General features: G+C 45.3%; 1 protein-coding gene across 2 annotated transcripts in view; it reads left to right on the top strand.

The window, feature by feature from the left end:
- Window positions 1–13,330, top strand: part of JCAD (junctional cadherin 5 associated) — a 64,100-nt gene that overhangs the window by 36,243 nt on the left and 14,527 nt on the right. For both annotated transcript variants that reach the window (XM_088533989.1, XM_088533990.1), the window contains exon 2: window positions 11,414–11,772. In XM_088533989.1, coding sequence (XP_088390115.1) covers window positions 11,474–11,772 — 299 coding nt within the window. In that variant the 5' untranslated portion in view covers window positions 11,414–11,473. The remainder of the gene's footprint in view (window positions 1–11,413; window positions 11,773–13,330) is intronic.

The following is a 13,330-nucleotide window of genomic DNA, read 5'->3' as shown; positions in this document are numbered from 1 at the left end:
AGACACAAGAAAGAAAGATCAAAGACATCTGTAATACAGGAAGAAGCAGAGGGTCAATCCAGAAGAGAGGGCATTAGATTATACATACAAGGGTAATATAAAGGGGATAACAGCACAGAAGAGGATGGTAATGCCTGAAAATGAGTAAACAAACAGATGCATAAGACTGTGCTGAGAATTTATTTACTGCAACAGACACTGTGCTTATCTCTTTGAAAGAAGAGAAGGCCATACCAACCTTGGACAGCCTCCTTTCCCAGCCACATTTGTGAGCTGGAGAAAGTGCTTGTTTACAGATCTTTCCTCCTTGAATGCTGGCCCGATCGGCCCGCCGATCCTGCTGTGATTAGTAGGATGCTAATGCGTGTAGTCCTTTTGATCACAGAGCCCAAGCTCTATCAGCCGTGTCACTGTCACCTCAGAGAAGTTCAACTATGTGATGGATCCCTTATTAAAAATTTTGACTTCAAAAGATTGCATACAGTTATTATTGTGATCCTTTCCTTGGTTTGTACAAATGGGGAGATTTTCTGTTTATAAGAATAATGATAGCACAGGAGTAGGTTAATAGCACTTTGCCTGTAGGTATTTTAAGTGGCATGATTGGCCCCTAATGTCTTAGTTTTGAAATATCAACAAAAATATGATTCCATTAACTTTGTTCAACCATGGTCCCAATGGATTGCTCTGTACAAAAAAAAAAGTGTCATCAACAGCACAAAAATGTTCACTTGGATTCTAAAGAGTGTGCTCTTCTATAGCTCCTTTGTGGGAAGGAGAGAGCTGGCTAATTATGCCTTGTTTAATAAATGCACTATTTTGCTCTTCTGTTGTGACAGACAAAAGCTGTCATTTCAGGAAATGCACCATATGCTGCCAATTGGTCGAAGAACTTGTTATATCTTTAGTAGAGAGTGGCAGTGAGCACTCCTTAACAATTGCTCCTTCTCTGGAAAAAAAAAATCTGGACCGTTTTCAGAGTAGTAATGTGCTGCTCTGTCATCGGCAGACGTGAGCTGTTGACATTTTGAAAACCAGTTAAAATGAGCAGCAGTATCTGAGCATGCTTGGGTATTTCCTCTCTCCTTATATGCATCTGCGTCTATGTGGTTGCTTCTGAGCCACAGTAAATGAGTGCTTAGTCAGTGCCCTATTGGTCTATGGAAAATTTGAAAATCATCCCTCTTTTGGGTATAAACTGACAATCCAAGCACGGTCAGGCATGTATTTTCTCACTGTGTGAACCTTAAAGAAAGAAAGGCACAGCCCACCAAGGCTTTTTCTTGGCAAGTTTGAGAAGGCAAACTTTGAAATATGACCCAAAACCTAACAAAACAGGGCAGTTTCCCCCCTGGAGAGAGCTAGTCACTCATTAAGGTCTAACTCTCCCGGGGAGGAGATCCTTTTGCTATCTCTGCCACAGAGGGTCTGCTGATGTATCTGCTGATCCAGCTGCCCCGTCAGGACTAAAGACAGGAGTAGCTCTCTTTGCATAATTAAATAAACTCTCACACTCACTTTTCCTTCCCACTTCCTAATTTTATTGGAGACGCATAATATCATGAATTTATTTTCTGGCACATTCCTCAGTGAGTTCAGTGAGGACTTTTGCTCAAAGAATGCGAAGAGGATGTGAGCTGTAATTTTCACTGTCTGTAAGTCTTTGTGTAGGAGAAAATGTGAACTCTCCTGCCTGCAGTTAATGAAAGTTAAACACAAAAATCACAGATTTTTTTTCATCTCTGTGAGATGAAGGACAGAGACATACAGGCCTGGGAACACTTTGGAGCCAACATAAAGCTGAATTATCTTCCAAAAATGACTTTATCATGTCTTCTCTAGTTGTAGTCAGCCGAGATGATTATTCGTTTAGCACTAGTGTCTTTGACAAGCTCAATATGGTGTCGGCTGTACTGGAAGCTGCTGGTGTGTGTCCATGCTCTGGTGGGGGCTCCAATGTGGGGTCTCCACTCAGCTCATCTACTAGCTTTTCCCTGAGGGGATCCTTCAGTGTGTAATGTATTTCTTGTGAAATTGCTTGAGGTCTTGTGACCTCAGACAGAGTTGACCTCTCACATCTCTGGAGAAGAAGCAAAATTTCTGTTCCTATTGGAGGGCTGTTTTCTACTTTCCCAGGCCTGTCTGGTCTTTATATCCTCTTTACACTCCCCTCACATGCAAAGTATGTCAAGAAGGGACTGAAGGGTAGCTCACTTGATGTATTTTATAATAGCATTTGTTTTACTTTTGACAATTATTAAACAATGTCTTGTGGATGGTGTACTACCTTAAGTTATGCTCCTGACCACTGTTCTTTGATGCACTGGGGGTCTCCAGAGGACCTTCCCTCCCAGAGACCAATGCCCTGGCTGTCCTCAGTGGAGGACAGTATGACCAGTGTGTGGTTTGCCGTGGGGGTACATGGCATTGTTCATATCACAGTTCAAAGCCGGGGATGCAGGCCCATGGGACAGGATGGAGACCAACAAACTGCAGTTGATGAGTTGAGGTGAGAAATACTCAGTACTTAAAAGTCCGGAAGCTACAGGTGAGGGCATTCTGACAAAACAATACTTTTTGTTTGTTTATTTGTTTCAGTTTGTTTTATTTCTGTTTGGGGAGTGGAGGAATGTCATATTTATAATTTTATAAATATTTAGCTTCCATCTCAAATTCTTTGGTTCTGAGGTAGGATCTGCTTTATCTGTACTGTTCCTGTTAGATGTTCATTTAGCCTCTTCTTGAAAAGCACTAATGATGGAGATTCACAGCCTCCCAGGCTACCCAGTGGTTAAGTACTATCAGACAGTATCTCCTAATGTCTAACCTAAATTTCCCTTGCTCCATACTAAACCAAATGCTTTTTTTCCCCCCCCTGCATCTTCTGGGAGGCAGACAGGATTATCTCTCTCTTTTAACAGCCTGGTATATTGAAAAGTTATTATCATGTCTCATTCTCTTACTCTCATTCCTCCTCCCTTTTCTTGCAGCTAGGCTATCCCACTTTATGTAGCCTTTTCTCAAGGGCTCATGCTTCCTCGAGCCTTTATCATCCTTGCAAGCAGCTGGGGGAGAGCAGCGTCTCCCTTGGCGTAGGGCCCCAAACGGATTCAGTGCTGGGCTGCTGCGAGGGGAGAGCATCCTGCTCCCGTGCCTTGCAGGCAGCACTCCTGGCCGTGCAGCTCCGCACGTGCTTGCCTCTCCGTCCCAAACCCTGGGGGACCTTTGATGCCTTTGCTGCTTGTGGCTCTAGTTCCTGAGACTCTTTTCCTGTACTGCTCTGTTTTGCACCTCTGCATTGCATCCTTCCTAAGCATGGTGCTTTGCCTCTGTCTGTGTTGGATTTCAGTCATTGATTTCAGACTGGCTCTCCCATTTATTAAAATTTTACTCTAAATGCAAATGAAAATGCTTGCAGCACTCCCTGCAGATCTGTAAGTATAATCTTTATTCTAACTTAAAAGTCATTCATGGAAATATTGAATAGAGCAAGACCCCAGGCAGACTCATGATGAGTCTTTTGAGATTGACATTGAATTTACTAACTATTCCTTGAGTGCAGATTTGAAATATTTGTATATCCACCTTGACTAAATTACACCTACATTGTATTCACCTGGTTTGCATATAAGACTATCATATGCATCTATCAAATCTTTTCCTAGTTCCAATGTGCGACTTGTACTGTTGTTTTTCCCCTAATCCCTATGCTACTTTTTCCATCAAAGAAGAAAATTAAATTGATTAGATGTAATTTGTTCTTGGCAGGGCTGTGTTTTCTCTTTCTCTTTACTTTTGTCCTCTGGGAGTGGATGCAGCTGCTGTACAGGGCAGGGAGCGGGAAATGGCAAAGGTGCTGCTGTTCCTCCTGTGTCACACAACTCGGTCCCTTCTCCTTCTTGCTTGAAATAAATCTACACATTATATGCATTACAAGCGGGCTGAATAATTTGTCCGAGTAGGTATCAAAGTGAGGCTGTTTGCTCTATAATATCTCGGCTCTGTCTCCTTCCCTCTTTTGTTTGAAGTTAGATAATATGTTTGTCCTTTGCCCATCCTTTGTGCATTTCTAGGAGGTATTTGCTCATGGCTCAGAGGCTGCTCTGGCTAGTTCCTTACTTCTATTGTACATTTAATTAAGCCTTGCTGAGTTGAATGCATCTGACATGATTGTGAAACCTCTTTTTTCTTTGTTTTACTCTATCATTTTCGTACACTATTTGTACTAAATATCTAATATTTGATCATAGCAAACATAATTGTTGAAGACTGTTGAAGCAGTTGTATTTTATTCTTCGGCATTTGAATGTCACTTCTTAAGCAACTGAATGCACTGTGGTGATGATTTCTGTCCTGCCTTGTAGTTCTAAATCAAGGGCAGACGCATAGCATGCCAGGTACAAGCACAGAGTAGCAGAATAGTCTGATCTGAGTTTATTGTTTTAAAAAAAGATGAAATGATCAAGGTAAAAGTCTTATTTAATGTGTTTGTTTTTGATAAGCCGTCTGGTATGTACACATGCAAAAACAGAGTGAGAAAACAGAAAAGATTACAATAGCCAAAGACTAACATATTTTCCTGTGATGTAGCAGAGGGCTATATTTAGAATTGAGCTAGTAATAACATCTAGTTTTAAAACTTTTACTACAAGAACCTGTTTTCCATTGCTGTAGTTTGTTAGGCTTTTATCACTTGATCTAAGACTTTGAGGTTGTGTCTCTCTCTCCCAGGCTAAATTTATTTAAATATCGCCAGCTAAACCAATTCAAGCATCTCCAAGAAAAACTAGAGGGCGGAGGGAGGGGAGAAGGAATGTTGTTTTGCCCACATGAAAACGGAAGAAGAAAAACAAAACAAAACAAATCTTACAAGTGTTTGATTGAGAGCTGTAGTGAAGCTCCTTGAGAAGAGGACCTCTGGTTGTAGGACTTAGAGAAGTCCATGCGTGTTCCCAGCAGACACTTTTCAGACTCTAGCTGCTCCATTTCTGAAGACTTTCTCCTCACATTCATCTGCATCCCACCTTCTGGTGCTGGTCAACATGCACTTGACTCACCCCACATAGTGACAGTGCTCCATGCCTTCCTTCCCTGTTCCTATATATGTGTGACCAGGCTGTGCGTGCATGGTCCCAGGGGGATGTTTCTGCCCAGGGCTGTAGAGGTAAAGCTGATTTTTTTTTTCCAGTAATGACTGCTCTCATTGTCTCTAGGTAAGGGTGAGATGGAGAGATGGAGCTTTGGACCTGGGAGCACAAAGGCAGCCTCAGGGAGTGAGTTTTTATGTTTAGAATGTAGAAGGGCCACAAGTTGGTCATCAGACGTTGATAGGAATAAAATTGGGATGAGTGACATGAATCAGGGACTGGGGGAAGGACCTGTAACTGGGAGCAAGAAGTCAAGGATGCTGAGAACTGGGAAAACAGACTGGCTAAAAGGATGAGAGTCTGTGCAGGAGTAGCAGGAGCCAGAGTGGGACCTTGAGGATGGAGAGTAAGGAGGGAAAGGATGGTAGGCTTGGCTGACCAAGAAGCCTGGGACTGGGAAACCAAACCACTGAGGTGTGTAGTGTCCAGAAGCTGACCTGCTGGGAGGGGGTCAGATGGGCCTGTCTGAGAACTGCGCTGGTACTGGATTGATCAGGCAGAGGGACAGAGGAGCTGGAGGTATTACTACAACCAACCCTTTATATGCTCCTTTGTCCTTGTTTTGTTGGCACCTGACTCGCAGTACTTGTTTTGACTTGCAGAAACACTGGGCACTTGCAACAATAAGTCCATGACAGTGTTGTTTTGAACGTACCTAGTCCAATATTAAGGCTAAATAATTAAAACATCAGGTTGTCGACACCTTAGATTGGATACCTAGAATGTAAAGGGGTGCTTTTTACTTTAGTTCCTCTACATAAATACTTCTGTCTCATACACTTCTGATATGAAATGGAAATAATGTCACCCCACTCTACAGAACTGGGTGAAGATAAGCCAGTTTAATGTATGATCCAGGTAAATAATACAAGGTTCAGATGCCTGTTAGTAGAATCATAGAATCATAGAATCATAGAATGCTTAGGGTTGGAAGGGACCTCTAGAGATCATCTAGTCCAACCCCCCTGCATACGCAGGGACACCTAAAGCACGTGGCACAGGACTGCATCCAAGCGGGTTTTGAAGATCTCCAGAGAAGGAGACTCCACAACCTCTCTGGGCAGCCTGTTCCAGTGCTCTGTCACCCTCACTGTTAAGAAATTTTTCCTTAAGTTCCTATGGAATTTTTGATGTTTCAGTTTCCGGCCATTTCCTCTAGTCCTATCAGTGGCCACCACTGAAAAGAGACCATCCCCGTCCTCTGCACTCCCTCCCTTGAGGTATTTATATACACTGATTAGATCCCCTCTCAGCCTTCTCTTCTCCAGGCTGAACAGGCCCAGCTCCCTCAGCCTCTCCTCATAGGGCAGATGTTCCAGGCCCCTGATCATCCTTGTAGCCCTGCGCTGGACTCTCTCCAGCAGCTCCACATCCCTCTTGTACTGTGGAGCCCAGAACTGGACACAGTACTCCAGATGCGGCCTCACCAGGGCTGAGTAGAGGGGCAGGATCACCTCCCTCGACCTGCTAGAGATGCTCTTCTTAATGCAGCCCAGGATCCCATTGGCCTTCTTGGCCACGAGGGCACACTGCTGCCTCATGGTCAACTTGTCGTCCACCATGACACCCAGGTCTTTCTCCGCAGAGCTGCTCTCCACAAGCTCGGTCCCCAGCCTGTACTGGTGTCTGGGGTTATTCCTCCCCAGGTGCAGGACCTTGCACTTGGCCTTGTTGAATTGCATGAGGTTTTTCACCGCCCAGTTGTCCAGTCTGTCCAGGTCCCTCTGGATGGCAGCACAGCCCTCTGGGGTATCGGCTACTCCTCCCAGTTTGGTATCATCAGCAAACTTGCTGAGGGAGCACTCTGTGCCTTCATCCAGGTCATTGATGAATAAATTGAACAGGACTGGACCAAGGACTGACCCCTGGGGGACCCCACTAGCCACAGGCCTCCAACTAGACTCTGCACCGCTGATCACCACTCTCTGGGTCCTGCCATCCAGCCAGTTCCTAATCCATCTCACTGTCCACTCATCTATCCCACACTTCCGGAGCTTGCCCAGGAGGATGTTGTGAGGGACGGTGTCAAAAGCCTTGGTGAAGTCGAGATAGACGACATCCACCGCTCTCCCCTCGTCTATCCAGCCAGTCATTTCATCATAGAAGGCTATCAGGTTAGTCAGGCAAGATTTTCCCTTGGTGAATCCATGCTGACTACTCTTGAGCACCTTCTTGTCCTCCATGTGCCTGGAGACAACAGCCAGTATGAGCCGTTCCATCACTTTTCCGGGGACGGAGGTGAGGCTGACTGGCCTGTAGTTGCCTGGGTCCTCCTTCTTGCCTTTTTTGAAGACTGGCGTGACATTGGCCTTCTTCCAGTCTTCCGGCACCTCCCCCGTTCTCCAGGATCTTTCAAAGATGATGGAGAGCGGCTTAGCTATGGCATCTGCCAGCTCCCGCAGCACTCTGGGGTGCATCCCATCAGGGCCCATGGATTTGTGGGTATCGAGGTTCCTTAGGTGCTCTCTGACCCAATCTTCCTCTACCCAGGGCAAGTCTTCCTCTCCACCAGCTTCTTCTCTTGCCTCTAGGGCCTGGGGCTCTGTATTCACAGCTGTATCTGTATAGCTGCTATAGATGAAGGCTTTGGAGACCAGCATCACCTACCCTGTGCATCAGATGAGGCAGGAGTCCTGCAGGACATTTGCAGTCTGAAGCCATGTAATAACAGACTGTGGTAACTTATGCGTCCATGCAAGGTACCTTAATCTTGGCAATTCCTGTTTGTTTGGTTCATTTTGCAACATGAATACTGTTCTTATAATGTTTTATTTTCTATAAATTTGTATAGAATTGTCTGCAGAATGTTATAAATAGTTATATGGAGATGGAGAGGCAGAGAGCAATCACTTTCAAGGGTGATATTTGAACAGCTGATGCGTTGCCATATTCCCATTTATTTCAAGTAGTAGAGTAGAGGGAGAGAGATGTAATGGAGAACAGCAGCTGAGTGCCAAGTTCTTTGTCACCTTCTGGTCTCCCACCAAGCCACTTGGGTGCTCTGAAAGGATGTTCTCAGGAACCAGGAGTAACCAAAGGAGCTGCCCTAACAGACTTCTCTAAATGCCGCTGGTGAAGATTCACAAATGGCATGCGAGCCACTTGAAAGCCTGGAGATAGGACCTACTTCTGCCACTGCTACATGGGCACGTGTTGTACCTTTGTTGTCACTGCCAGTAGTGATGATGGTGGTACCAACCAAAACAAAAGGCTTAGATATCCCTGCCATAGGTACAGAAATCAGTGTTTTTCCTGCTGAGAATGGGCTAGGAAATTCTAGCACCAGATTTCTTCAAGATCCTTCAATATTATTTGGGGGTTTTGTTAGCAATAGGGATGGAGAGGTCTTGGACAGATTATCCCTGAAACGAGGTGTTCTGGTTATGTGTCTGTCCCCTGGTACCGTTGACTGCAGCTCACTGTGGCCCCCGTTGTGTCCATGTGTACTTGTGCTAGCTCCGATTTCCGCAGTTCAGTGTATAATTGTCCTTTGCAACTGAGAGTGCAGCTGAGAAGCTTCCAGAAAAATGCTTGGCCCCTGTTTCGAGTGTGATGTAGAGTTGTACCGGCTGACTGGGACAAGTCGGAAACGCTGGCAAGATAGCAGGCATCCTCAGGAAGCAAACCCTATCAGAAAACACTGATGTCATTGGCAAACAAAACAAATGAGCGCTGGGAAAACAAACTGTTTTCCAGTGTTGTTGATCTTACCTCAAATTAGAAGCTCTGCACAGACTTTACACTTTGGCCCAGTCCCATAAATTACTGAGGAGACAGCACAGCAGCAACAGTTTGATTTTATTCCTGCCAATCCCATTCCTTTGATTTTTGTTTTTTAAGCTCATTTCTTTAAGGGCGGGCAGGAGGAGCATCCCAGCACTGCACCCGGCCTTGAAAGCTCGCCAGGCTCTGCGAGGACAGTGGGTGCTGCCACGGTGGCTCCTGATGGCCTGTTTGGGGTGCGGGTCTCTGCTGTCCTGCCCGGCCCTGGGCTGCTGACAGAGGGTAGTGGCTCTCTATGACTTTGCCAGTCTGCTCGGTGGCTTGTGCAGTGAGACCCGCTGGGCCAGCAGGGCACCCAGAGCCCCGCTGTGGCTCGCAGAGCTCTCTGCGGGGCTGGCAGAGAGGGGGTTAACAAGCACAGCCAGGCAGCCTGGCAAGAATAGCAGGAAAAGCACATTTCTTCCATGCACCTGTGCGCGCTCCAATGGGCTTTCTGCTCTCCGTGGCAGTCACATTGGATCTTTCTCCTTTCGGAGCCTGAGCACTGCTAGCAGCCAGCTGTTCCCTCTGCTCTGCCTGTACCTGGTGCTGAGCAGGCTATGGCGGTGAGGGCGGAAAATTAGCCTTTTAGGTCAATGCGCAAAAACAACCCACCAAACCTTCCTTTTCCCTGGAGAGAAGAGTTCCACTTCTCCTTGACTTTTGCCTACCTGTACTTACTGCTGACTCTGTTCTTCAGAGCACTTACTGGGAATTTGGAGCCCTGTTCCAGCAAGGCCATGCTCCTAAAATACCTTCTACAGAGAGCTTTATTCCTGTCTTTAAAGGGTGTGTTTGCGTGAAAAGGGAAGAGATTCATTAAGCTCTGAACACAAACTGGTCTAAACTCTATGCAGGCTGAAAAGCCACTATTTGCAATGTTCTCAGTTCCACATTAAAGCGTGGATTTGCATATAACCCTGTGTTTTTCTACACCACATCTTGAGGACTGTCCTCAAGACAAGATCCTCTGTCTGTTTGAGCAGCACCCACGAGACATGGCCAGAAGGGACCCAGCAGCACCCTAGAAGCTGGCACACGCATCCAGGAAAGGGCCGAGCCATCAGTGGACAGGACACAGGAGAGGCACAAACTTGCCGTAATGTGCGGTGTGCTCCTCCTCAATAGCTTGTTTAAACATCCAGCTCTCAAATTCTAGGTGTACGTAGCCAGAGAGCTTTAACACTGATAAATGTGCAACAGCCACGTTGGTAGTTGGTCCGTCTCATTTAAATTCCTGTAAATAGTGGTGAACAGAAGTCTCCCTTTCTTATTCCTCAAAAAGAGCATTAGAGCCTTGTGTGTAAAATGCACTTGTTGGTCATGATCTTTGCAGAGATAGTCTCTTTTTGAGTAGCTGCCAATGCTAGGCTATACTACTTCAGATAAGACCTACTACTCCAAAGGACTTGCAATACTCATCTGGCATGATAAATTGAGTCTTTATGTAGGTAAAATCATCCAGGTTTTACCTAATGAATATGTTTTTGGTGCATTTCACTTCTTGCCCATACACTTTTTTGTAACATCAGTCAGCCAAGGAGGAATGTACTCGAATGTGTTTGTTATTGCGTATTATCTACAGAATAGATCATTATATTCTGGTTGTTTTAGAACTAAGGAGGATTGGGTATTCCCTAATTGCCGTAAGAAGCTAGCAGACTAGTATAGACAATAGAGATTGTTTCCAGTCAACTAATTCAATTGGCTGAATCTTAGCTGTAGTCAGTAAAGAATTGAGGGCTGTCAGTGGAATGAAAAATCTTGACTGTCCTGTGCCTGGGAAATCACTGAGACAGACACACACAGGCATTTAAGGTTGTTTCCTGTCATTTTACAGAGTGAAAGTGTTCTGTAAAAATAGAGCATACCTGAAATCTTAAGTTTTTTATTATTCTAGTTCAGGATTACTGATTGCCAGCCTGCTAACCTAGACCAAAAAAAAAATCTATAAAGAAGAGTGTTTAAATGGGGCATTACATGACATTACCTGGGCTTCTCATGTGGTAGCATAATTAATTTTTGTTCTCATGCATATTTTTGTCCTTGTTCATGTGATTTTTTTCCTGGTTGGAATATGCAGAACTGTAGGGAGAGGCTGTATAATCTAGCCCCTCCTCCCACAGCTAGCCAAAACCTCTCCCCATGACTGGAGAAAAACTGTTTTTAAGCAAATGCCTGACTCAGATTGTGTTCTTACCTTTGGTGCAAAGATCTTTTGAGCTCACTTAGTGAAAACTGAAAGCTGCAATCATCACTGAATTCTTCAGTGAAATGGACTGACTCAGCAGCAGCACGGCATCTGCTCCTTCCCTCAATAAATGTAGGTGTATTGTCAGGGAAGGTCAGCACATGATTCATCGGCATCTGCATGCACTTTATTTAATATATTTTATTACAGGGGTGGAAGACTGAGGCCGGGGGATGAAACCTGGTTTCAGCAGCCTAGCAGTTGAGCAAGGATGTCTTTCCATGTTTAAAGCAGTTTTATGTTTCTTTTCCAGTGATGGATCCTGTTGGAAAGAGCTTTCTGATGGCACAGCTGTGAGTGACACCAGCACAATATGTTCAGTGTCGAGGACCTCCTGATTTCTCACGGATACAAATTGTCAAAAAATCCTCCTGTTTCATATGAGAACAGATATGATGGATACCGGCATGAAATCACAGGGAATAGACCTGGTCAGAGAGTGCTGAATGGATTTGAGACAGAATCAAGAGCCAGTGCTTACAGCAAGAGACCTCTGGCAAAAAGCAACTCCAGCAGCACCGAAAGCAGCCATGGGAGCCAAGGGAGGCAAGCGGGTCCTGGTTACTACCATGGCCTTCAGGGTTTGTCCACTTTTCATTCTTCAGAAGGGGGGTAAGTTTCAGCATCATGCCATGGCTTTGCTTTCTCTTCCTTGTGGTTCTGGCACATAACTAATCATGACCCTAACCTCTGATACCATCTTCTCATGATCTTTTTCTGCTTCCATGCACATGACCATCTCCATTTACTCCAAGTCCATGCAAAGGAGTGGTGTGTCCATTCACTTTTGGGGAGAGCAAAGCCTTTAGAATAGTGGGATGGTGGAAAATTGCCAGGTGTAGGGAAAATTTAATTTATTAATATGGTCTGTATTAGAAAGCCTTCTGGCAGGTTTGGAAAAGCTCACTGCAAGTGCTGAAGAAATGGGACAAAAGCTCTTCCTTCCAAAAAATAGTTAAAAAAATGAAAACTGCTTCTTCTGTCACATACACGCCATGATTTTTACTGTAGACTGTGTGCAGCTCTCTGTGGGTGTTCCTGCATACTTTTTTTTTTTTTAAGGCAGTTCTCATGGAGTAAACATGAGAAGGTGCCTGTATGTTTCTTTTTAAAACAGCTCAAATGCAATGGAAGCTGTTGTCGTCACTTCATAAAAAGCGCTCGTACAACCGGGGCTTGCTTGTTGCGAAGGACGTGCACTTGAACTGGGGCCCGCGGGGCAGGAAGAGCTGTGTGTATCCAGCCCGGCCGTGGTCATTGTTTTGCAGCTATTGCGGTGCTAAATCTGAACAAAGGAAAGGGGCTAAGGCCGTGCTGGAAGCAAGCCCAAATATGATGATGCTTTATGCGGAAAAGCCCCTTCCTCCTGTAGAAAGGGCTGGAAACTGCAAGCAGGGCAAAACACCATAGCCTTGGGGTCTTGCCCCCATGTGCAGACCTTCAGAAACACATTGGCAAAGACATGGTCTCATCTGCTCTTTGCCTTCGTATCTCTTCTCCTTGCAAGCTTCAGGCCTCTTGGCCTGGAGCAGAAATGATTGCTTGTTGCCAGCGAGAATAACAGGAAGAGCAAACGTGTGCGCTGTAGGGCAGCGTTAGGGCCACAAGTGGCAACCGTGGTGTGTAATGTTCTCCCTGTTCCAGGTGGGACCCTGCCTAGTGCAGGTGGGTTACTGCTGGAGCAGGAAGGAGAGGACACACATTTTAAAGCGTGGAAAAGAAAGAAAATCATAAGGAAAATCCATTATGATAAGGAAATTATGATGTTCTTTGAGTTAGGTAGAGCAGAAAACAATGAGAAAATATTCTGAAAGATTAACAAAAAGAGGAAAGTAGGAAAACAGGGCATACATGTTGTGAAGGAAGAAGGTGGCCCTTGGCCTTGGAGCAGAGTTTACAGCGCAGGGAAAAAACAGTGTGAATGAAGTATGGCTGTGCAAGGGTGGAAGCAGCTGTAGCTCCCACATCCTGGGAGGCCGAGCACGTTTTGAGCGCGTGGTGGTGGTGGGAAGGCTGCCGCCTCTGCCGTTAAATCTGCAGCGTGTCACTGCTGTGTGGGCTCTTGCCACGCTTGAGATGTGGCAAAGGTATCTATAACTGTTAAGTGTAGGCTGGGAAGTACATTGCAAAATAATCCTCTGTGACAGTTTAAATGTCTCTCGCTAACCTC

The sequence above is a fragment of the Tinamus guttatus genome, unplaced genomic scaffold (assembly GCF_059628265.1).
Source record: "Tinamus guttatus ecotype Peru unplaced genomic scaffold, ASM5962826v1 Tinamus_guttatus_pri_ptg000530l, whole genome shotgun sequence".
Classification (NCBI taxonomy): Eukaryota; Metazoa; Chordata; class Aves; order Tinamiformes; family Tinamidae; genus Tinamus; species Tinamus guttatus.
Note: the sequence above shows the minus strand (reverse complement) of the source record. Positions and strands in the feature narration are given on the sequence as shown.